This window comes from Populus euphratica, unplaced genomic scaffold (assembly GCF_000495115.2).
Source record: "Populus euphratica unplaced genomic scaffold, PopEup_1.0 scaffold2.1, whole genome shotgun sequence".
NCBI classification, from domain to species: domain Eukaryota; kingdom Viridiplantae; phylum Streptophyta; class Magnoliopsida; order Malpighiales; family Salicaceae; genus Populus; species Populus euphratica.
The window spans coordinates 4358316-4381884 of NW_011499846.1; the positions used below are offsets into that span (position 1 = coordinate 4358316).

Here is a 23569-nt window from a genome sequence, read left to right on the forward strand (position 1 = left end):
GTTGAGATGGCCGAGTTGGTCTAAGGCGCCAGATTAAGGTTCTGGTCCGAAAGGGCGTGGGTTCAAATCCCACTCTCAACATTTCTTCTTTTCCCCACGTCATAAACCTTTTACCTTCTAGAGCAGAAAGGCTTGCCTGCCCAGCTGGCTGAGAATGGAGTCGTGGATTTGAGGTAATTTCATCATTCGCTAGATTGCTGATTACAGAGAACACGCGTTGTTGTAGGTCTCAGATGCGTTGCCAATCAGGTAAGCTATTTTTAAAATCATACCCAAGGAAATGGAATGCACGTCTTTATAGCTCTCAAGGGCTATAAAGACGGTATTTTTGTTTTCCTGATGACCATTATGATCTACTTTTCTCATCCTTTCGATAAAGAATCACATCTATGCCATCCTTTACGTAGAATAGCACAGTACCACAACGGAACATAGAAAATAAGGCCTCATGCCTTCATCCCCTTCCTAAATCTTAAAATTTGTTGAGAGGTTACAGACTCCTCTTTCTTGTTCCATCAATACATGTTGTGAGGCATCGAAAGCAGAGTTCTTATCACAGAATCGTTTGACATCAATACAACGGGTTGTGATTGGCAGTGCAGAATTTCTTTCTGGTAAATTGTGAATAAAACAGATGTAACCTAATAGCAGAGGACGGTTTGGAAAACAAAGGGATTGTGACGTATCAAGGAAAATGTTGCCATTGGACTAGCAATGAGAACCCGTCCTGTGAAGTTGCCTCGAGGAACCTATATACAAGCTATACCACAGTTTCTCTGTGACATATTCCGGCAAATGCTCCTGTTAAGGACAGAAAAGTGACTGATTTATCTTTCAAATTGCTTCTTGAATGGTGTGGCTCTAAAATATATACAAAACAAACAGCATAATCTCCATTCACTTCATGTAAATCACATTATCTGTCAGTTATCATGAAAATAGTACAGCAACATCAACAGAACATACATTTTGCCACTGGGGCATAAGAAGTAAGAAGTTGAGGACAAAGTTAAAATCCCCATTCCCCTTTCTTTCTAAACCTTAAATTTCTTTCACATTAGTTCTTTAGTTTTGAGTTTCACAGATATGGCTTCAATCACTTATGATCTGAAAAGATACTATAACCAACCGCATACTAACCACCGTGCAAGGTAGAGATAAAAACCACCACATCCTTCTCCTCCAAAGGCGTATCGAGCTGACCGCTAAGTTCCCAATCACAATCATTGACAAGAACTAAAACACCAGGTCTCCTGCATAACAAATCAGAGTGTCAACTTAATTGATGAAACTAATCGATCAAGTTCCGATGCTTCTAATTAAACCAACCTCCATTTGCCTCATTTAGTGGTAAATTAGGCACAAGCTCACCAAGCAACAAAAAAAAAAGTAAAAGACAAAGCTTCAAACTTACACAGAATCGTCTTTCATGAACATTTCTGGCCTCTCCTTGATCAGATTAGCACGAACCCATACAAGTAAATCTTTCATTGTTAACTGCGAAAGGCATCAATCCCATAAAAGATGATGTAGAATAAGCACCACCTTTTTTTTCATATCAACTGCATTTTCATTCCTCGCTAAAATAAAGTAAAATTAAAATTAATAATAATTCACCTTGTCTACTTCATTATTAGGGCTAACATCCACATTATGAATCTTCACTGAATCACAGAGAAGCTCAAGCCCACCACTGCATCACACGAATCAAAATTACTCACTCAAATCTATCCCATGATTTACTATGGAATAATAAATTCAATCAGAGAAACCTAAAGAATTCGGGGATACAAATTAGAATTTAAAGATACCCGAATTCAAGAGTAAGTTGCATGGTTCTTCAACGAATCTTTCTGCAAGAACCCTAGGGAGCGGTACTCGTAGTAGCAGAGATTTCTTTCTTAAATTAAACAGGCTGCTGCTGTGCTGGCTATTTCCTTGCTGTTTTAACCCGATCCACCTAGTTAATGGGCCTCGGCGTACTTGATAATAGTGTTGCCTGGTTGGAAGAAACTTGTATTTTTTTTTTCTCTCTCCTATTTTTACCAGGAAATCTTCTTGTTTTTTTTTCTTAATCTCCATTATATTGCTATTTATATAAAAAATTAAATTATTATATATACGTTTTCAATTTATTAAAAATAAACAACGAATATTCTAATAAAATAATGAGTAATAAAAGTTAAAAAATTGAGTCCTAGGTTTTTCAAACATGGTAAAACTGAGTTAATTTCACTAAAAAATAACTTATAATTTAAGTCAAAGAGATTGATAATGTTATCTATAAAAACTCATCTAAGCTAATGTTCTACATGTTTTTTAATGTTTTCTAAGTTTAACTTTTGTTAAATACGACTTTGTTTTTAAATTGTTTAATTAATGAGCATTGTTTAAAAATTATTTTTTTATATTTATATTGATATTAAAAATAAATTTAAAAAATAAAAAATATTTAAAAAAAACTTTAAAAACCAACATCTATGTAATGTCAAACACTAAAAAAACAAAAAAAAAATACAGGCATAGGGTAGGGACAAACTGAAGTGGTCATAAGTGGGCAAAAATCTTTTAAGTTACATTTGACTAGTGTAACAAAAATAATATAGTTAGAGATACAACATAAATATATTTATTAGATAATTTTTAAGTAAATTTTATATTTTAATAAAAAAGAAAAACTGAGAGATTTATTATTCTATTTTTACTGTCTAACATAATGTCAACCAATATTTTTCCTAGCAATAAATAGTTAATAAGATGGTGTAGCAATTTTGAATAAATACGCAGCCCGTGTTTGTTTAACTTAAATGCGAATTATTACGAGGTAAATGGACAGTGAGCTACCTCAAATTCAATGGACAGGGACACCCTCGAATTTAAAGGCAGTAATTGGGACAGGTAAGTTTGAACTGGTTTTGGCCAAGATCGTGGCAGCAACAAGCTTAATGGGAACAAGAGAGTCAAAATGCATGACCAGCTGCTGCTGCTAGAATCCAAGGGAGAGGACGGGATCAAGAAAGAAGAAATGGGAATTTCTCACTCTCGTGAAGATGTTCAAGCAAGCCAACTAGTAGCCCAGATGGAGAGCCAAGAAGTGGCAGGAGGGTGCTGCAGCTTGTATTGGAGACGGTGGCAAGAGCTATGCACTGCCACTCCTGCACCTGCTAAAGCCTGCTCCTTTCGATTTACTGCTAAAGTAAGTGCCAGTTAACTTGCACACAAACACCTTTCATTTCATTAATTTCCAGAATATATGGGAATGTGTTTTTTTAGCTATTTTCAAATTAAAGAAAAAGGCTCAGAGTCGCTATAGTGATAACAGGGAAAAACTTAGCTCTGGTGTAGGCCGGAAAATAGAGTGACTCCGTTAGCCAGCCGATCTAGCTAGAACTGGATATTCAGAGGATACTGTTACACTCGGCCAAGACCAGTAAAATCTGGTGGTCGGACTTCTCAGGCCGAGCACTGACCCGCAAAAAATGAAAGAAAACTTCTTGCTCGTAGAATTTGAAATTGATGTCTCTGTCTCTTATATTATTTTGTATGCACATGCCACTTTGATATTTCTTATTTCATGCTTCATCTTAACAATTTTTATTCTATGATTTCTACCTGGCCAGATGTATTTCTACATGATATTCGATATAATTGTTGTTCTTCTTACTCTCATGATTTGGTTTCTAGCATATAAATCCACATATAAAAGTCACAATATTTACTGTTAAAAAAATAGAATTGAAGATGTAAATTGAAAAAAACAATCATATATGAGACGTGCCTCTTAGCCGTTCCCACCTATTCGGCTCCGATTAGAGAGGCAGTGTACAGTGTAAATCGTCTTTTTATTATTTTAATTTTTTTATAATTTTAGATTGTTTTAATTATATTAAAAAATATTTTTAAATAAAAAATATTTTAAATTATCACTACTACCGTATTTTCGAATGAAATAACTTATAGCAGCGGAACCCAGTACATTATCCACTCCCTATTCTCTCCTTGTACTCTAGATACAAAGACACGAAACTTTCACCTTCGATACAAGATCTCCACCACACAAATTGTGATCCAACGGTCAACTACCCATCTACTGATATTTAACCTGCAACCCACAAAAACACGTACTCTTACATCAGACGGTCAGACACATCAAATTCTTATCCGGATGAACGGATAGGATAAAAAGAACAACTTTGAACAAAACAAATTATCACACATCAACAAAACCCTCATTAGTCATTTCCTATCATTTGTCTCTTCCTCTTACAACAACCGGCCCCTTCTTCGAAGGCGGTGTTTACTTTTGCGTTTTGAAAAGATTTTTTTATTTTAAACTATTTTGATATACAAAAATATTATTTCTACAAATTAAAAAAAATAAAATTGCTGCGAGCATTACTGGGGCATCCGCATCATCTGACATCGAAATTATTCAAAAGAGTTTTCTTTTTCTCTGTATTTCTTCATCTGGGTCTGATCCTATAACACTAGACAGAGAGTTAGATTCAAGTGAGCATTGTTAGCTTTTAGATTCAACTAGTTGGAGAGCTGAGTCTCTCTGTGTGCTATTTTTATTTTCTTAAGAGGTTTCGAAGCCATGGAGGCTTATAAGAAATGGGTCAGAAGGAATAAAGATTATGTTCACTCACTGGAGTCTCTTGCCAACGTAAGCCTATTCTCTCCATTTAATTACATAATTTGATTGTCTTGGCCTGGGGGGTTTTCTTCTTGGTTCTTTGTATTACCTTTTAGCTCAGACATCGAGAAAATCCTGGGAAAAAAAAACTGGTCTTGAGACGTGTTTAGATATGAATTTGAGGTTATTGCATTTTGTTGCTACTGTTGAGTAGTGTTATCATGATTTTCACGGAGAAAATTGATTAAAGGACCTTGCTTTATGAAAATTCTTGCGTAATTTGCTGCTTAGATTGTTTATATTATCCATCGTTGATGAGAGAAAATTGATCAGGGACAGGAAGTATGTTAAGATATCAGCGGTGGTTTTTGTTTCATCTATGTAATGAATTTGGTTTTTGTCTTAGCTGTTCCAGTTAAGAGTCTTTGTTTCATAGAATATTGTTCAGCCTCGTTGATTTTTTTAATAGTTAGGATATTACTGGTACTTGGCAGTGGCATAGAAATGTGATCATTTCTGGTGAATTTGTTGTGGATGTGCTGCATGTTTTTGAAAACTGTTTTCTGATCTGGGTATTCAAAAATTTTGCACAGGGATTGACATGGCTTCTTCCTGAACGGTTTTCCGCCTCAGAGATAGGACCAGAAGCAGGTTTTGTGAAACTTTGGTAACTTTTGGCTATTTCTTGTTAGCTTGAGTTTCCCTTCCCTTATTAAGTAACCTTGGAACATGGTGGGAATTATAAACAATTTTATACGCCAAGATTTATGTTTTCTGTTGCTCCCATCCTGAACCCATGAGAACTAGCAAGTCACACTCGCGCAGCTGTATGAGGTTCAGTTTGGAGTTTTATTGCTTTCTCAGGCTCCATAAGTAAACAGCTAAAATCTCCAAATTTGAGTTCTGTTTAGCCTTGTATATTTTCATCTCACAAACCAAATGACGACTCCTTTATCTTTTTCTTTCTTTTTATTCATTTACATTGAAAAGTTAAAAATGCTGCTATATTGAGACAGTTAGAAATTATCTGCAGTAACTGCAATCTTGGGCATTGTCACTGCTATAAATGAGCATATCATCGATACAACGCCAACCCAGATGTTTGCTGATCCCGTGAAGCCTAATTCCTTCCCATATTCGTTGTGCATATCTGCTATAAAAGATTTGGAAACATTGGTTGAAGTTGCAGCTCAACATTACTATGGTGATGATAAGAAATGGAATTTCATTGCTGTTACAGAAGCTACGAAGTAAGCAGCTTTATATTATTTGACTCTTATCTCATTCAGCTGGGCTTTTAGAATTGTACCAGCATGCTGATATTTCTGGATTCCTGTAACTCAGGGTGCTAGTTAGGCTGGCTTTGTTCCGGAATAGTGGGTATAAGATGCTTCTGCATGGAGGAGAGACACCAAATATTGAAAAGCATTTGGGTTTCTCAAGCTCACAGCATAATGGTGGGGGTTTCCAAAAGCACGGAGCCCACCGTGGCTCTAATGGACAGAAGCCATGGAATCTAGAAGGAAGGGCATTGTCTGCACTGAGCAGGTTTGGAGAAAATGCCAGGATGGGTTCTGATCCAGTGTGGTTGCACGGGGTTCAACATAAGCAAGCTATCATGGAGCCTCCATGTATAATCATTCTTAATAATTTTCTTTTGGGGCTAGATGAATAATATAGAATCTATAAGTCAACTCAAGTAATATTTGAAATTGTACCTTGACAGCTCAAATGATGGAGAGGCCATCACTTTCCATGATTTTATCTGAGAAAGGTGTTCAGGGGGCATTATTTCTCATGGGAGAGGTCCTGTTCATTACAAGACCCCTTATTTATGTGTTGCTCATCCGGAAGTATGGAATTCGGTCGTGGATTCCTTGGTTTCTTTCTCTGGCTGTAGACACTATAGGAGCAGGCTTTTTAACACAGGTTACTAAATCAAGGGATTGTCATCTTACCGCTTCTGAACAGGATGAGGTTAGAGTTTTACAGAATTTTACTGTTTTCCAGTCCATTGTCTTCAGGATGATCCTGTCCGCTCTTAATTTTTCATTTCTTTTTGTGAATGTAATACACATTAATTGATGGATTTGATGCTAAAGGGATGTTGATGTTATGTTTGAATCAGTTGAAAAGAAGAAAATTGTTATGGGCGCTTTACCTTATGAGAGATCCATTCTTTAGCAAGTACACCAGGTAATGCTTTCTTTTCTAAGTTTCTTGCTAAGCTTTGCTGTTTCGTAGTGGCAATCTCCACAGGATAAAGTAATCTAAGATTCAGCACTATTTTTGTTAATCGTTTCAGGCAAAGACTTCAAAGCACTGAAAAACTACTAGAACCCGTTCCCATCATTGGGCTTCTAACAGGTGCTTCATGTTTATTTCTTTTCAGTTTTACTTTTTTGTTGCATAATGTTTACACCTTGATGATTGAGTTTGTTTCTGGAAAATTCATGTTTTTCATACAATTATCTTATGAACATTCAGCGAAAATTGTTGAGCTTGTTGTTGGTGCTCAGACTCGGTACACCTACATGTCTGGATCATAATGGACAGCGCAAAGAAGTTGGATTTCGAAATTTTCTATGATTTTTAGGTGAAGTTATTTCCAAAGTAATAGGAATTTGTCCTACTTTGTTTTCTCAATAGTTTTCATTCTGGATGCAGTTACAAGTGTCAGATGACTGCCTCAAACTTGCATTGCTTTCATCTGTATCGTAAAAAATTCAACAAAATTTTGTAAAAAAAAAAAAATCAGCAATGAATTTTTAAGATATGTAATTTTGTTATATCCTCAAACGAATGCTTTGCTTACCTTATGAAGTTTGAAATACGCTGGATTTCCGGGAAAAAAGAAGAAATAGATTTATTTTCCATATTATGTAAGAGTAGCTATGATTCTGTGTGGTATTTGATGCTTTAGCATGGCCATGCACTCCACCACGCTTTCAAGTATTCTTGTTTTTCCTAGTATCTGTTGATTTGCTTATGTAAAGTGTCTAATTCTCCATAACTGGGTGAAAACACCTAGTGCTGCAACTCAAAAGGAGGGTCGTATTGTGATATCTATGTTACATCTACTGTCTTACAATGGAAGTTCAAGTTTCCTAGTTTATTGTTAAAGCCATTTATATGAAGTTAAATGAAATAACACAACCCAACTTACACCAACCCAATCGGTGGGGAAAGAACGGTGGTGATGGGTTTTCATGCTTAAAAGTGAGTTATATCGTAGTCGTTATGTTTTTTAAAAAAAAAAATTAACAAAGTCAGTTCTCTGTTTAAGTTATATTTAGAACGGTGGTGACGGTTTTTCAATTCTTGTTTGTAGTTCTCTTATTTACTATGTCTTAACAATATGCATCTGCTTCTGTGATGCATTTGTTCTCATATGACCTCGGTTGAAAAAGGTCCTTTTAGCTTGCACTTCAGTGTTCTTATTCTAGCTTCATTCCTTTGTAAACTCAAGACTGTAATCTTCATCTCTGAAACCCTTTAAACGAATGAATACCTGTGTCCAGGGGTGTGGACTGTAATCTTCATCCTCTAAACGAATTAAATGCCGGTCTCTAGGGGTTTGGTGTTGTTGGGAGATGACGGGAGAAGGGAATTACCAAAACGTTTTCTTGGGACCTTGAGTCGTTTAAATGTTGAGGTCAAAAGATAAAATAGATTCCCTGAGTTGTATTCTTCAACAAATATTTAATAAACAATATAAAAGTCAACTATTATAAGTTAATACAAATTAGGAATCATGGCTATGCAAAGCGACGAGGGTAGCTGCACGTAGTTCTGGATCTAGTAGCCTATGACAGACTTTCACAAGAGATTACTGAAACCATCGGATTCGGAAACTGCAGCATTTCTGATTTGAAATTCCTCGTACGCACGTTGGTTTTATACAGGATTTGTGATTAGAATGTTTCCCAGGTCCTGTTTTTTCATCGAGGATAAAGGGCCAGAAATCAGAAACTTCTTCACAGGGAGGCCACTGGCCATGGAGTTTCGGGACATGACCTGTGCCTCAACATCCATATTTGATTTTCCTTCAATGCATCCTAACTCGAGTTCTTCTCTGAAATCATTATCATAATGAATGGTTGTACTTTGAAGTATTCTTATAATCCAGGTGTAGTCCGTCGTCCCATGGCCTGAATGATGATAAACAACTTTGTTTTCCCGGCAACGAAGCGAACATCCGATCTCAATCTTCCTTTCATAGATGTGAGCCTTGAGACTCTTCGGACCCCCTTGAACACGCCCAGCCCATCTTATTACATTTCAAATTTTCACAATGGGCCCTCATTCGATGAAAAAGCTGAGGAGAAAAATGTTGTCGTTTGTAGATAGTGACTTTAGCGCTGTAGGTGGTGGTCATTATCTAATGAGAAAGGCAATTGTTGAGCAAAAAATTAATTTTTATCTATAGCTTTTTTTTCTTATAGTGACATTTTTTAAAAAAATAAAAATATATATTTTTAAAAATTCTAGTGCCTTGAATTGAAGAGTAAATAAACGTTATTTCCTTATTCATTTTTTTTTTCAAGGAAACATGGCATTGTTTTTTTAGATAAAAACTTGTTATAATCACGAGAATCAATTTCAATGAGGAATAAAAACAAAATATGAATAGATATTTTTACCCACATGTATAAAATATATATTCTATTATTATCTATTATCAATGAAGCATTTGTTTTTTAGAAATTCCAGTTTAAGTTTGATATATAAATATTTATAAAGTAATTGTTAACATTACCATAAAAAACTTTAATCATTTTGAAAGCTATAGTATAAATGGATAATAGTTTTTTTAAAATGATTTTATTTAAAAATTTTAAATAAAAAAACTAAGAATTATCAATAAACACCTTTAAACATGAAAGGATAAGTACACATGTCAAACTCAAAAGAAAAAAGAAAAGACTTAGATTTTCATGATAAGACTAAAAATGCAAGGCTTGCTTGACTAACTTTTTATTTTTTAAAGTAGATGAATAATACATCATTCATTAATTTTTTTAATATAATGGATAAAGTATTGTCTATTTGCGAAGACAATACATTATTTTATTTTTGGATCCTATAAAACTAAATTTTAATTTATTTTAATCTAAAAACACCTCAAGTCATCATGAAAACCTCTATAAAACCATTTGCAAGCTTATAACACCCTTCAATCTATCTGAAAATAATTAATTAAAATGGATCAAAATATAGTTTATGGATTCTGATATACTTTTCTGAATATATTTGAAGAGCAAAACAACATTTATTAAATACTTATTGATATTAAAATTGATATTTTTGTGACTGGTATACAGCCAATTGAATACTTTCTATTTTTTTCAATATTTTTAAGTGATCTTCTCTCTTACTTCTCATCATCTAAGGATTGAAACGTAACAAGAAATGAAGGGATGAAAATGGAAAGGGGTAAAATAAAATTTAAATAAAAAATTAGTTTTTTTCCGTGGTCTTTGAACAACAGATATGAAAAAGGAACACCTATATTTAATTTATAACATCAAAATATTATTAGACACGTCGTGTATGTAATAGAATGCAAGAAGAAAATCTTGAAGTATAAAACTATGCTAATGTAATTTGAAAGGATGAATTGCAAGTAAATAAATCTGAAAAAAGAAAGCATTGTAGAAATGAAGAGCGTATGAGAATCAACCGTTGTATATGGCTATTTTTTAAGATGATGGCATGTTATGAATGGATTTATTCCATGTATTGTCATTGTTTAGATTAAAGTGAAGTTTTCTTTAATAATAATTAAAAAAAAAACCCAAAACAAAGAGACCAACAGGTCAATTTGTTTCGGGAACCCAGACTTCTCTGGACCTGTTCATAATAATGACGATAAACTAAACGAAATCACAATAAAATAAAACATAGCTCAGCAAAACTCTCACATGCAAGGGTTTACCTGTGTTATCAAGTTAAATTTCTAGTTGCTAATATACTAATAATTAAAAGTTTATATAATTATTTATTTTAAAATTTATAAAATTAATTAAAATATATTTAAACTAACTTGAATACTCATATTAATTAAAAAAACTCCTAATAATATATGTGAAGATACGTGCTCAAGTTGAAACTAGTATTTCTTCTTATTAGTTATTGAATGATGCATGCTAGATGCGAAGAAAAAATATATATAAATAAAATAAAATTAAATTAAATTAAAGACATATCAAGAATAATAAGAATATCTTGATTTAATATTCTTTTTCTATTTATTTATTTGTTTCAATTTAAATATCATAAGGTTTACCGTGATGATAAAAAAAAAAAAAAAAAAAGGAAATTAGATCAAGTTACGCGCCAAGGGAATAAAAAAGATGTACATTTCTGAACATTTTATATTTACTTTTTCTTTTTTTTTCTATTTTTGCTTACCAACTAATATAAGCATGGGAGAATTCTTTATTTATTAAAAAACATTTTCTTTTCGGTGAATTATACAGATCAAACCTGCCATGAAAAGCTTAATTTACATGTGAGATTTTTCACTCCGACTACATCTCTGTGTATAATAAAATAAACCTTCAAGCTTGATTCGATTTTTCAGTTTCTTAAACCTTGCTTGATTGATTTTTTTTACAAAACCGACAGAACATATCGATCCTCATCCCCACTGTGCATGTGTACGATCATTCGAGACTTGACCCTTGCAAAACCAAGACATGAGCTAATAATCCAAGGCATGTTCGAAGTGGTCCAAACCGCATTCCCCCCCACAAGAAAGACCCAGAAGATAATTTACTTTAATCTACTGACGTGTTGCATTGGCATTGGTTGGTAGTGGTGGGGCACTTGGCAAAAGTTTGTGCTGGTGTTAAAGTTTTATAGTGGGGTTCATGTACCACAGACAAGGGATCCATCCATTGTAGGGGTCCCCTAAACTGAACAGAGAACAAAGACCAGTAAGGGCAAGTGGGTCTATGACCATACCCCAACCCCATTGTGGCCTACTCAAGGTAGTGGGGTCCCTCGTCACATATAGACGAGGCCATGAGGGTCCCCTCCCTCTGGTGACCGGCGAGCTCTCCTTCATTATAGTTTAGGCCGGTGAAAATGGTGGGTTCCACCCACCATCCAACTGGTCCACCACCATTGCATGGTGGGCTTGGGTCCACTGGTCGAGGAATCCGCACCTTCAAGGTAGAGGGCTCTTCTCTTATTTGTGGTAGGGTCCATCAAAAGGTGATCAGATGGAAATCTGAAACGTCAGATAACAGATGGATATTGGGGCCCGCTCAAATAGCGAAGGCCGTACGTTGCAAGATGGGTACCCAGACTTTGCCGCTGACTCCCCACAATAACATGTTTTTTAAAATTTTATTCCTGTGAAGCTCGTTGGAATTGAGCTCACCTGATCAGTCCCTCCTAAGGCTTGAATCTGGTGTCAAACTGGCACAAGACAACATTCCGGCGCCGTGTGATCGATGAGTGTGTTTGACAAGTTATAAATTTATGATCTTTTCGGACTCAATTTTTGTACCGTAAATTGAGATGGAAAAAAACAATGGCAAGCAACAAAAACAAAAATGACCTTTCAAACTGTGATCAAATCATTTAAAAAAAAATATCTAAAAATATTAATTTAATATTTTTAAATAAAAGTACTTTGAAAAGGATAAGCTCAATCAAGAACAAAGTTTACCGGTGGCAAAATGAATGCGGTGGCCATCCTTCAAGTTTTAAGAGACCTAGCTCACTGTTTACCGGTGGCCTGTGTCACTGCTGTGTGCACAGTTTGAAGCCCTGAAACCATCGGCGTTACCTAAATGAACGATCTCAAATCTTCCTCAACCACTATCCGTGCTGTCTGGGTCCACGGGTAGGCATGGCCCACTGTGCTACGCCTATTGTGCTAAAAATTTAATGATTGACATTTTATGGAAAGTGATTTAAAAAACAATGTTTTATTGGTATAAAAACAGCATTATTCTCAAAATAAAATAAAATCTCTCACACGTAACGGTGGGTTTGAAAAATATGTGTAGGATGAATGCAGCACGTGTTGAATTTTGGGTCTTAAGCTCTTAGAAACCAAACCAGCTAACGTGGCACCATATTAGTGGTCCAACGAGGATTTATTTTGTGCGCTGTAACTCGTAACAACTCCCGGTCATAAATCCTCGAAGTAGATGTGATTAAAGAGATTTGTTTTCTCTTTATTTTAATGCTTTAAAGCTCAAACCTTATTATTATTAATATCTAAAAGAATTTGTTTTTGAATATACTTTATCTTAAAAAAATTAATCTCGTTTAATATAGATATATATGTATATATATTGATTTACTGTAGTTTTAATTATTATCATTAAAGGAGAAATGAATCTCTTAGCTCTAAGACGGGACCAAACAAAATTGCAATGGCTACAATTGGCACAGTAAAAGGGGGCAGCATCTAATTAAAACAGCCTAGACCCCTCCTTAAGGGGGTCCACGGGGCCAACCCTGCACGCACAGAAAAGTTCTGGTCTGAAGTTCTTATTTCCTGCACATGTTTCAAAGGCACGTTGTTTGAAAAAAAGAAAATCTAAAAACATGCTAAAACTTAAATTTTATGGCTTATAGCTCTGAAATATTAAATTATTTAAGAGGGGTAGATAAAAAAACAATTGCAAGGGACTGCCAGCCTCCCCTGGCTCCGCCCATGGTAGTTTGCGTGGTCAAATTTAAGCAACGAAATATTATTAGTGAATTGAATTCGTTTTGTTTTCCATATTATCCCTTAGAGAAGAGCGCTAAAAAAAAGGAATAGGTATATCATTATCAGAATTTTTGAATTTATAAAAGAAAATTTATATATATATATATATATGTATATGTATATGTATATATATGCTTATTTTTTATTAGCCCCAAACTTGCCAATATAATCACAAATAAAAATAATTTATTAAAAAAAAATTCATTAATAATTTATAGTCTATTAATGAGTTTGTTTATAATAATTTTATAAATGAATTTATTGATGAATAAAACACGGAGAAAACAATTTTACCTACCTTATTTTGTTAGTATTTCTATCATTGAATATAAGATATCACCTATAGAAAAATTATGTGTCATTTCATTAGTGATTTTTTTTTATTTATTGGTATGTTTGTCAATAAATTTAACATGTAACCATCAAATATATTGTTTCTTATTTATTTGGTGAGTAAATAATGATTGTAGTGTTAGCAATAATTTAAAAAAAAAATACTTGAAATATATTGATGGTCTATGTTTGACAATAACCTTGTTGGTAATAATTTTAAAATATATTTTGTTAAAAAATCTACCAAACAAAAATAAACTTTTTTAAATAAATCAATTGAAAATTAAAATATTTATTAGTTCAAATAAAATTAATCTACAATAAAAGCGCCGGAGTTCGTCTAGATTGTGGGGTGAATAAGAGGAGACACATGCATCACTCATCAATGATCTCATATTTGTTACCAATCTATCGAGTTTAACTATCTTGACACTGAGTCATTTATAATCAACAACAAAAAAAATTCAAAAAAATAATAATCGAAGAAAAAATATTAAAAACAACATACCATAAAATGTTAAGTTTGATTTTCATTCGAGATGTTTGAAAAATTAAGTCCATCTAGATAAATGAAATTCCATTTGTGATTTTATTGTCGAAGTTATGGTTTTGATAGCCTCAATATTTGTAAATTTAAAACTACATTCACTATTTGAAGTTAGGTTTTTAAAAAATATTAACATGTCAATATGAAAAAAAAACAAATTTACATTTAAATGTTGTTTTTTCATCGAGACTAGTACTTTCAAGTAAAGGATCTCGCTATGAAGGACAAAAAAAAAGAAGAAGACGTACCTACATGCTAGAAAAAAAAGAGAAGAAAAGATAATGGATCGAGGACAGAAGAAGTGAAAAAAGAGAAAGCAAGATGAGAATTTAGGAGAATAAAAGAAAGGGCTGCAAAGAAAGAGAGGGGAGGAGAAATGTGTCCGTATGTTATAGTTTAAGGGATTTTAATTTGGATATTTGGATATTTTACTAATGATCAAGTAAATGTTGTTATTTTTAATTCTTGCACCGGTGTATTATAATTAAAATTTTTAATTTGGTTGAAAATTTTTATAAAAAATTTTAAAAACTTGTCAATTATCACTAACTATTTTTTTAGTTCATCAATGGTTCAACGCGCTCTGATCAATAGTAAACAATATAAATAAATAATAAATAATATTTTAGCTCTGAGAAAATAATAACATGTAATAAACATCGGTGATTCTGCATGGTCTCTTGTTTATTGTGATACTATCTTTAAAAATTAAATTCCATTTAAAATTTAATTATTAAGATTTAATCAATTCAATTCACAATGTTTCGAACAACCCGTTAAAGAAAGAAATCTACATGGTATGCGAGGCCCAATCCGAAGGCTGTGTTATAGGAGAGGCTCGATTAAAATTCAAATGGATTGATTTTGCGGGCATCTAGCTTGCTCGCATCTTCATTGTGAATAATGAAGGGCTTTGAGGATCCTGTGCTATTCAAACTGGGTTGGGACTTGGGAGCAGAGCAGCATCGATTTAGCAATCCACCACTCAACTATTCTGGTAACTTTTCTTGAAAATGGGCAAAGAAGAAGAACCATGAGGGAGCATAGACGGGCAGAATCCTTCACTTGGATTAAAAAGCAAAGATGGAAACTTGAAACCAATTGGAAGATGGCACCACTAAAGAAAATTCAAAGCACAAAAAAGTACCACAAGCTTCCAAGGGTTATATGATCTGGTGTTTGTCCTCCTTGGAGGCGTTTCTCACCACATTTGACCCCACCAATTAATTAATAGTATGTTGAAAGAGCTGTACAAATTATTTTTTAAAATATTTTTTATTTTTAAAATCAATGAATTTAAATAATTAAAAAATACTAATCTAAAGCTATATATATATATATTTATTTATTTTTTTTCCCAGAAACACATTTATACCGCAAACCAATTTATAAACCGATAACATCACGATCCTTTTATACATGGGACCTACCTACATCACATCTCCTGTGTCCAACTCTTTTTGGTGATTGGCAGGTAACCGTAGATCTCCCCTATCAGATGTTAGGCCTTTCACAAATCACTATGCAATAAAACATGCCTTTCTATGCCTATATATAACCCATTCCTTTGCTCTCCGACCCTGTTATTACACCAGGTACAAACCCTCCTCTGTATCGATCCTTCCCTTCAATTCTCTCTTTCGTTTTTGGGTTTCTCTTTTTTCCCTCGGCGACAGGCCTCTCCTTGTGGCACCCGTACAAGAGCAAGAACTTGGAGAAGATGAGAGCATGACAACCGCTGATCTTAGAATCAACAGTGGAGAATTACGAAACTTTCGAGGAGGCCCCACAAGCAAGAAGAACTACAACGACATGTCGGCAGCACCAAAGGAAGAGCCATGCACAGAGGACAGATCACCTACACCACCATTAGCAGTCGTGCCGTTCGCAGCAATCCCCATGCCACTAAACACAGTAACCCCACCAAAACGGGCATCAACCAAAGACCGACACACCAAGGTGGAGGGTCGTGGCAGAAGGATCCGAATGCCCGCAACATGTGCTGCCCGGATCTTTCAACTAACCAGAGAATTAGGCCATAAATCAGACGGGGAAACGATCAGGTGGTTGCTCGAACATGCTGAGCCTGCGATAGTTGCAGCTACAGGAACTGGCACTGTCCCTGCTATTGCCATGTCTGTTAATGGAACCCTCAAAATCCCGACAACAACTAGCTCCAGCGCCGAACCTGACGAACCGAACGCTAAAAAGAAGCGCAAACGACCCGCTAATAGCGAGTACGTTGATGTCAACGACAGCGTATCGGTATCAGCTTCTCTCGCTCCCATAACGACGCGACAGCCGCCACAGCCGCAGGCGCAACCACCAGTCACGGCAGTACCACAGGGTTTGGTGCCCATGTGGGCCATACCATCAAACACGGTCGTTCCAGGGGCTTTTTTCATGGTACCGTCCATGCCAGGACCGTCTAACCAGCCCCAGATATTTACGTTCCCAGCTGCAGCTAGTCCTCTCATAAATATTTCTCCCAGGCCAATTTCATCTTTCGTGTCTTCCATGCAATCTAATATAGCTGTGGCTCTGCCCGTTTCTGGTTCAAAACCTGGTAAGGGTATTTCAATGACGGCACCAAGTTCAAGCTCTGCTCATACTACTCGGACTACAAGTACAACTACTAATAGCACTCCTCAAATGCTTAGAGACTTCTCTTTAGAGATTTATGACAAACAAGAGTTACAGTTCATGTCTCGGTCTTCAAAGCAATGACAAAAATTGAAGGATTTCATTGGTGGATTTTTTGGGTTCTAATCCATTCTGTGGCGTCCGCCATTAACAAGTTTATTCGAGCTCAGGATTACGTATCTCTTAAGCTTCAAAAAAATAATGGGGGGGATTAATTCGTGGATGGGGATGAGAGCACGTGCTCACGTGAGGGTGTTTAAAGTTGTGCACGTGTAAAGTAGTGCAGAGCAGGCGGAGAATAGGGTCCACATTAATGGTGGGTCAACAGTAACCACTTGCAAATAAGAGGAGACTGGTGGGGGTCCACATTTTTTGTGGTATTTGTAAGTTATTAGGGTTAAAATCTAAACTTAGGTTTTTTTTTAAATAAAACTATCATAGTTTTCTTATTTTTTTGGAAGACAGCTTCCACTGCTTTGACGGAAAAAATAACAAAAAGATGATTCAGCAGCCGTGTGGAGAAGGGAAAGGGCAAAAAGACCTGGGCACCGTGGACCGTGCAACGCAAAAAAGACGGGCACTTGTTTTCGTTAGAACATCATGATCGGTTCCTCATTTGACGTGGGCGCGGGTCCCGAAGAGGCTATGGGGTCCGAATGGGACCGTTTCTTTTCTTGCATTGCTTGCAAAGCGGCCGCTTGTCCCTACTACGGGGTGGTTCGGTGGTCCGATCGAGAGTGGGGATTGACTGGAACGACAACACGTGGCCTCGATTATCTGTAACTGTGGGGTCCTAAACTTTAGTATGACACGTGGGCCCTGGGTTTTATTTTAATTTTTAACTGGGCCCCCCGTTCTGGTTGGACTGGTGATGAATCTGATGACGGTATCTGATGCTCCTTTTGTTTATAATGTTGAAGTGGTTACAAGCAATTGTAAATGGACCCTGTACCATGTTAGTTTTATCTCATTAATTGATTATTAGTCAAAGAGATCCTCAATATCTCATTTTTTAAATTTTGAGGACCAGACGTTTTTTTTTCCGCAAAAAATAAACTTAAATGACAAAAAAATAAAATTAATAAGAACATCGATTCAACAGGGTTGCGTGTTAATCTTAATTAACTTGTTAAAATTATTACTTGGATGTTGAGATATCAATTAATTTTATAAAAATTAAATTATAATATATATATATATATAAAATTAAATATATACTGAAGATTAATTTAGAATATCTAAAAAAATATATTTAAATGACAACTTGGATTAATTTTCATTTTGTAGTTTAACAAGATAAACTCGCGACTTAAATCATTGATTATATTAGGTTAAATAATTTAAAAATAATATATATAATTTACTTTAAATACATCAAAACAAAAACATAAATTTCTTTTAGAAAGAAAAATTAAATGATCAAATTAAAAAATAAATAAATAAATATATGGTAAACAAAATAGAGGATTTTTATTTATTTTTAAAATAAAAGGAGGTTAGATACGGAGTCATGGGCCTTAAAAAGAAAGAGCTTAGGTCAACACGTGAGTCATTTTTTTATCTTATTTTTGTAAGTGGCTACCTCTGCTTTTTTTTTGGTGAAAAACACAAGATAGAATTCAAGTAGTCTATTCTTGTCCAGTTTTCGATCACCTGCGGCAGTTGAAAAATGTTGAGCTGGTTTTTTCGGTTTAAAACTTATTTTATTTATTTATTTATATTTAAAAACATCTAATAACAATTTTATAACATAAAAAAAGTAATTTATTAAGGTAAAGAATCCAAAAAACAATCCAGGATTACAAGATCAAACCGGTTGAAATTCTCTTTTCAGTTTCAATTTGTTTTTTCATATAATATCAAGATTCAATATAACCATCAAATTTTTATTATCAAATTAACATCAAAATTAAAAATTTTAAAAATTAAAATATAAAAATCCAACCTAACTTATTATATATTATTTATTTTAAATTTTAATATCTTTATAATTTTATTTATGATAACACAAGCTCATATCTAAACCCATAACTCAAAAACAAAAATTATAAGTTAACAACCTATACTCTTAATAAGTTCAGTGATCATTTCCTTGATCGATGTGGAATATTACATGAAGACACTATTATCCTGTTTAAGGGTATGTTTGTTTTTGCGTTTCAAAAGTGTTTTTGAAAAAATTTGAAATTTTTTTATTTTTTTATTAACTTCAAATTAATATGTTTTTAGTGTTTTCAAATCATTTTGATGTGCTGATGTTAAAAATAATTTTTAAAAATAAAAAAATATTACTAGCATATATTTTGATATAAAAAACTATTTAAAAAGCAACAACAACCGCACTTTCAAGCTATAAGTTAAAATGCAGATGTATCAAGGTACACATTGTTTTTCTGTGCCTAATTGGCTTTGTTAATAGCAATAATTTTCAGAGGGAGTTCTTGCTCTACACCATTGAACATGATGAGAATGGTGGAGCCCAGATCCCACCTCAAGTCCCACCCATGACAATGAGAAAACAGGGTCCATTTGGAAAGTGGTTTTTCCTCGATAATGATTCTTTTGTGGAAAACAAATCACGCATCCTTTTTAAAATATTTTTCAACTGTGCTTCTGGATCAGCTTCCTTTATTTTGTTTTATTTCATTTTTCAAGGGACCGAATTTAGGATTTGTGAAGAAAATAATAATAGTTTTTCATGGTTCTAGTGACTCAGACATCCCCTCTTCCCCATGAGCATTCAACGTTGATTTGTATGAAGCTCCAACTTGTTCGGGTCTCATCGTCGTTAGATTTTATTTATATATATATAACTTCATGAAGTTTAAAATAAATTCAAATGAATCCAGTTTTTTTGGGAATTTAATTGTACTTATTGTCCTTGGGGCGTCAAATCTCCATGGTAAGAAAGCTAATATTTCTGGCAAGGCGACACTAAGAAACTATACGCTTGAGTATTTATTCCAGTTGCTCATTGAATATTCTCAGCGCTATTAATCTAGATCTTGAAAAACTATGCATTTCAGGTATTTTTTTTTAAATACATATTAATTTGTATATAAATTACATTTCCAAAACTTATTAGGAATTAACTTAAATTTGATATACATAAACTAATCTGCAAATATCTCTAGGTAAATAGTGGTATTTTACTAGTTATTTTTTAATTTATTTTAAGTAAATAAATAAATAAAATTTTAGATGAAGATATTTTTATTTTTTAGATCATGAGTTTTATCTTGTTTTTTATAATAAACTCAAAAAATAAATAATTAAATCACTCAGTAGAACTATAAAAGTTCTCCAACCCACGACTACCATATAAAATTAAAACAAAACCAACTAATGTCCCTTGATATGCTCCTCCTCTTCTACTAAAAAAAAAAAACAAAAAAAAAAATGGGAATAACATCGACCGTTGGCTAATACTTGTCAGGTAATCAATCCAAGAGCATGGTGACAAAAAGAAAGTAATTAACATAAAACATGTGTTTAGTACGATGGTACATGATTTTTTTAAAAGATTTTCTATCTAGAAATAATTTTTTTAATTTTTAATTTCAATACATTAAGATTAATAAAAAATTTAAAACATTTATTTAATAATAATAATAATAAATATATTTTTAAAACAAACCTATATACAAACAGCATTAAAGGCGGGGTCCTCGATTGATAGGTGGATAGCAAAACGAGGGACAAGATGTTGTAGGCTAAAATGTCTTATATGGGCCTTCTCTCCTTACTACCGTAAAGACTGTAACGATTGTGGGCTACACTACGATGGTCAATGGCCTATTCTCTACCTATCGGAAGCCAGACACCCCGGAGGAGGGGGTCCACGTACACAACTTCAGGTCGCAGTTCAGGCGTGATGTGAATGCGATGCGCCTGAAAGATAGGCTGCCATCAAGTGCAGCGCGGGCTTTTCCTCTCGTACCAATTCACCTTTTTAAAATTTTTAAAAAATAAATTAGAAAGATGATATTTACTTTTGATCCGATCATGGATTGATTTATGAATTCAACTGTATCAAATAAAATCAACTCTTTAAAACCTTAATTAAAAAAATTAATTAACAGGTATTTAAATTAACCTCGGAGGCCAAAGCCACGCTTAAAAGCTCTCGTCTCAAAACATGGCGGAGAATGAGGTACGGTTCATTCACGTTTGCTGTGAAGCGTGGGAGTTGAGGTTGCTTGTGTTTTATATGCCGGCATGCTTATCACCATTAAAATATCACGACGTCGTGGGTATGGTCGATGGGTCCCATTCACCACCACGACAGCGCCACCACCGGATCTTCTAAATCAGTGGGGGCCTTAAGTTTAGAAATGGACCAGCCTCACGGAAAGATAAAAAAAAGGGATAATTAATGGGTGGCCTACCGCCCTTTCCTCGAGTCCTTACTTTTGCTGGCCCATCAAAGGGCGGGCCCCACGTTAAAGTTTCAATGTGATGACACTGGAATAGTCCAGGTGCCACGTCATAAGGTAACGAGAGCTCATTCTTAATTAACATTAGCAATTAAGATTAAATTAAATTATTAGCTATTATAAGAAAAAAACTAAAACATATCAATTTTATTTTTTCTCGCCTGTTTTTATGTTCCAGTCCCCAATTTATTTCTATCACGTTCAAGTCCTTGAATGTCAAGAAACCAAAGAAAAAGTTCAATCATATTTTGGCCATAACAAGCTTGATTTTCATATCAGCGAGTTCATCTTGGAAAGAATAACTCAACGACAGTGGTAGTGTCGTTTGAACATGCTAGAAAAGTTCTCTCTCTCTCTCTCTATTAGGTTTTTTCATATTTTAGAGTGATTAAATGATATTTTGGGGTTAAAAATTGGCTTAGAGAGGTTTCTAATTATTTTTATGGTATAAAAAAAGTTTTCAATTGAAATTTTATAATCCATTATTTCTTATTATAATTTACCTTGTTTTTTTCTCTTGAATTTGAGATATATTGATTCTATATGTATTATGTATTTGTAATAAAAGAAATCATTTCTATTTAACAACAATTTTAAATCACCAAGATAAATAAATTAAATATATAAAAGGAAAGGATAATCATGGCAATATATTTGCATTTTTTATGTTTTTTTTTTTTACTATAGAAATTAACATTTCACTTTAGTCTTTAATTAGCATTCATGATTTCTTATTTAAATTTGTAGATTAATATATTTTTTTAATTAATTGTATTCAACACAAACACTCTGATCTCATTCTTTGATTAACAAGTTTCTTGATATTAAAAAACATACCAATAATATTGATGCCTTTCTACACTGAGATCGAGATTAATTTGAATTCTAATGCAGTAAGGGTCTATTAACTAATTTATCAAAAATGATTTTTACACTAGGTATTGATTTAAATTTATTTATCTATATATACTTATACTTAAATATTTTTTAAAGAAAGGTTCATTAGCTAGTTTATTAAAAATGTTTTTTATGGAATTATTCTTAAATATTTTTAGAAAATGAGTTGAGATATTTAAATTAGAAATACAACAAGTAAAAATAAAAATAGCTTAAAATAGGTTTTTAAAAGTACATAGCACGCACGAATTAAAATTCAAGGATAAAAAATGATAAAAATAATTTTTTATTAAATAAAAATTTTGACATGATTTTGTAAATTTTTTACTCAAGTCAAAAGTTAGTTATAGCCAGATACATTTATAACCTTTACTTACTTTGATGAATCAAAAGTTAAAAACTAACTTATATGAAAATTCAATAGTCACGTAAAGTATTATAATCTATTTTGGATTATTTTTTAAAATTTTATTTTTAATAAAAAATAAATAATAATAGTAAAAAAACTAATAATTTGAAAAAAACAAGTTGAGGAGGACTCCCAATATATATAAAAATCAAGCTAAAATTTTTGAAAAAATAAGAGACTAATTATATATCTTTGTATCAAAAAAGAAGAAATAATACGGATTTAAGGTCAAATTAAATGATTTTTGAACAAATCTACATCAAAATTAAGCTGAGAGACATAATTAGATTTTTAATAGATCAATTTAATTTAATCATGGATCAAATTGAGACTCTAATTATGTTAAAGAATTAATTTGGGTTCAATTAAAGGTTTTAAATTGATGAAATGACTTAACTATATTTTAAAGGAGTCAAAATAATTTTATTATAGACTTAATTAGTAAAATGTTAAGTTTGAAAGCCCAATTTGAATTTGATTGAGAAAATTAGAATTTTAGAGGACTGCATTTATTTTTTATCAAGTTATTTGGTTCAAAATAAGGGTAAAATTATAAGAAAATAAAAAGTTTAGGGTCAATTAAGGTATAAATTGAAGAAATTTACAGCCAAGGATTAATTTGCAAAGGGCATTGAACTCGAAAAGCTTAGTTGATTGAAATCAAGGGTATAATTGATGAAAAATAAAACTTTAATGGTCAATTTGAATGAATTTAAAACAAAGGACTAATATGGAAAACGCGTTGCAATTTGAGGCTGATAATAAAGTTTGACAAGGAAAAAATTGAATAAAATTAAAAGTTTGTAGTCAATCAGAGGTGTCATTGAGAGAAATCACAAATCAAGTAGTTAAATTGAACTTTAGTAAAACAACATTGTTTTAATTATTGTTCATTTTCTTCTTCATTTTGTTTTAAACTATTTCGTGAAGG

At 33.2% G+C, this 23569-nt stretch overlaps 3 protein-coding genes and 1 non-coding gene across 7 annotated transcripts; 3 read left to right on the plus strand and 1 right to left on the minus strand.

Moving 5' to 3' along the window:
• On the plus strand, nt 1-81 carry TRNAL-AAG (transfer RNA leucine (anticodon AAG)). The gene has a single exon. It is a non-coding gene; the product is annotated as a tRNA-Leu (tRNA).
• Nucleotides 82-885: 804 nt separating this feature from the next.
• On the minus strand, nt 886-1928 carry LOC105133315 (ubiquitin-related modifier 1 homolog 2-like). Its single transcript, XM_011037260.1, has 4 exons — nt 1812-1928; nt 1618-1693; nt 1415-1497; nt 886-1253 (listed from the first exon to the last, which is right to left on the minus strand). Exons 1-4 carry the CDS (start codon nt 1832-1834, stop codon nt 1136-1138), a joined length of 300 nt encoding a protein of 99 aa, XP_011035562.1. The 5' UTR covers nt 1835-1928; the 3' UTR covers nt 886-1135.
• Nucleotides 1929-2820: 892 nt separating this feature from the next.
• Nucleotides 2821-7522, plus strand: LOC105133290 (peroxisome biogenesis protein 16-like). Of its 4 annotated transcripts, XM_011037240.1 has the most exons (9): nt 4368-4509; nt 4544-4666; nt 5230-5287; nt 5670-5886; nt 5981-6267; nt 6363-6613; nt 6765-6832; nt 6942-7003; nt 7124-7522. In XM_011037240.1, exons 2-9 carry the CDS (start codon nt 4598-4600, stop codon nt 7183-7185), a joined length of 1074 nt encoding a protein of 357 aa, XP_011035542.1. In that variant the 5' UTR covers nt 4368-4509; nt 4544-4597; the 3' UTR covers nt 7186-7522. The 4 variants fall into 4 exon arrangements, with proteins under 4 accessions (XP_011035526.1, XP_011035542.1, XP_011035534.1 ...); XM_011037224.1 differs by lacking the exons at nt 4368-4509; nt 4544-4666 and adding an exon at nt 2821-3196; XM_011037232.1 differs by having other exon boundaries at nt 4368-4666.
• Nucleotides 7523-15642: 8120 nt separating this feature from the next.
• On the plus strand, nt 15643-17906 carry LOC105133331 (transcription factor TCP9-like). Its single transcript, XM_011037281.1, has one exon. The coding sequence runs from the start codon at nt 15982-15984 to the stop codon at nt 16978-16980; it is 999 nt and encodes a 332-aa protein (XP_011035583.1). The 5' UTR covers nt 15643-15981; the 3' UTR covers nt 16981-17906.
• Nucleotides 17907-23569: the final 5663 nt, after the last annotated feature.

What these genes read in the sequence shown, in the direction of transcription:
- LOC105133315 (XM_011037260.1), bottom strand. Translation starts at nt 1,834, where the DNA reads ATGCAACTTACTCTTGAATTCGG. An exon ending in CAACTTACTCTTGAATTCGG is followed by an intron (nt 1,694 to 1,811) that starts GTATCTTTAAAT and finishes CGTGTGATGCAG; the next exon opens with TGGTGGGCTTGAGCTTCTCT. An exon ending in TTCATGAAAGACGATTCTGT is followed by an intron (nt 1,254 to 1,414) that starts GTAAGTTTGAAG and finishes TTTGTTATGCAG; the next exon opens with GAGACCTGGTGTTTTAGTTC.
- LOC105133290 (XM_011037224.1), top strand. Translation starts at nt 2,966, where the DNA reads ATGCATGACCAGCTGCTGCTGCTAGAATCCAAGGGAGAGGACGGGATC. An exon ending in AGCTATCATGGAGCCTCCAT is followed by an intron (nt 6,268 to 6,362) that starts GTATAATCATTC and finishes GTACCTTGACAG; the next exon opens with CTCAAATGATGGAGAGGCCA. An exon ending in CATCATTGGGCTTCTAACAG is followed by an intron (nt 7,004 to 7,123) that starts GTGCTTCATGTT and finishes ATGAACATTCAG; the next exon opens with CGAAAATTGTTGAGCTTGTT.
- LOC105133331 (XM_011037281.1), top strand. Translation starts at nt 15,982, where the DNA reads ATGACAACCGCTGATCTTAGAATCAACAGTGGAGAATTACGAAACTTT.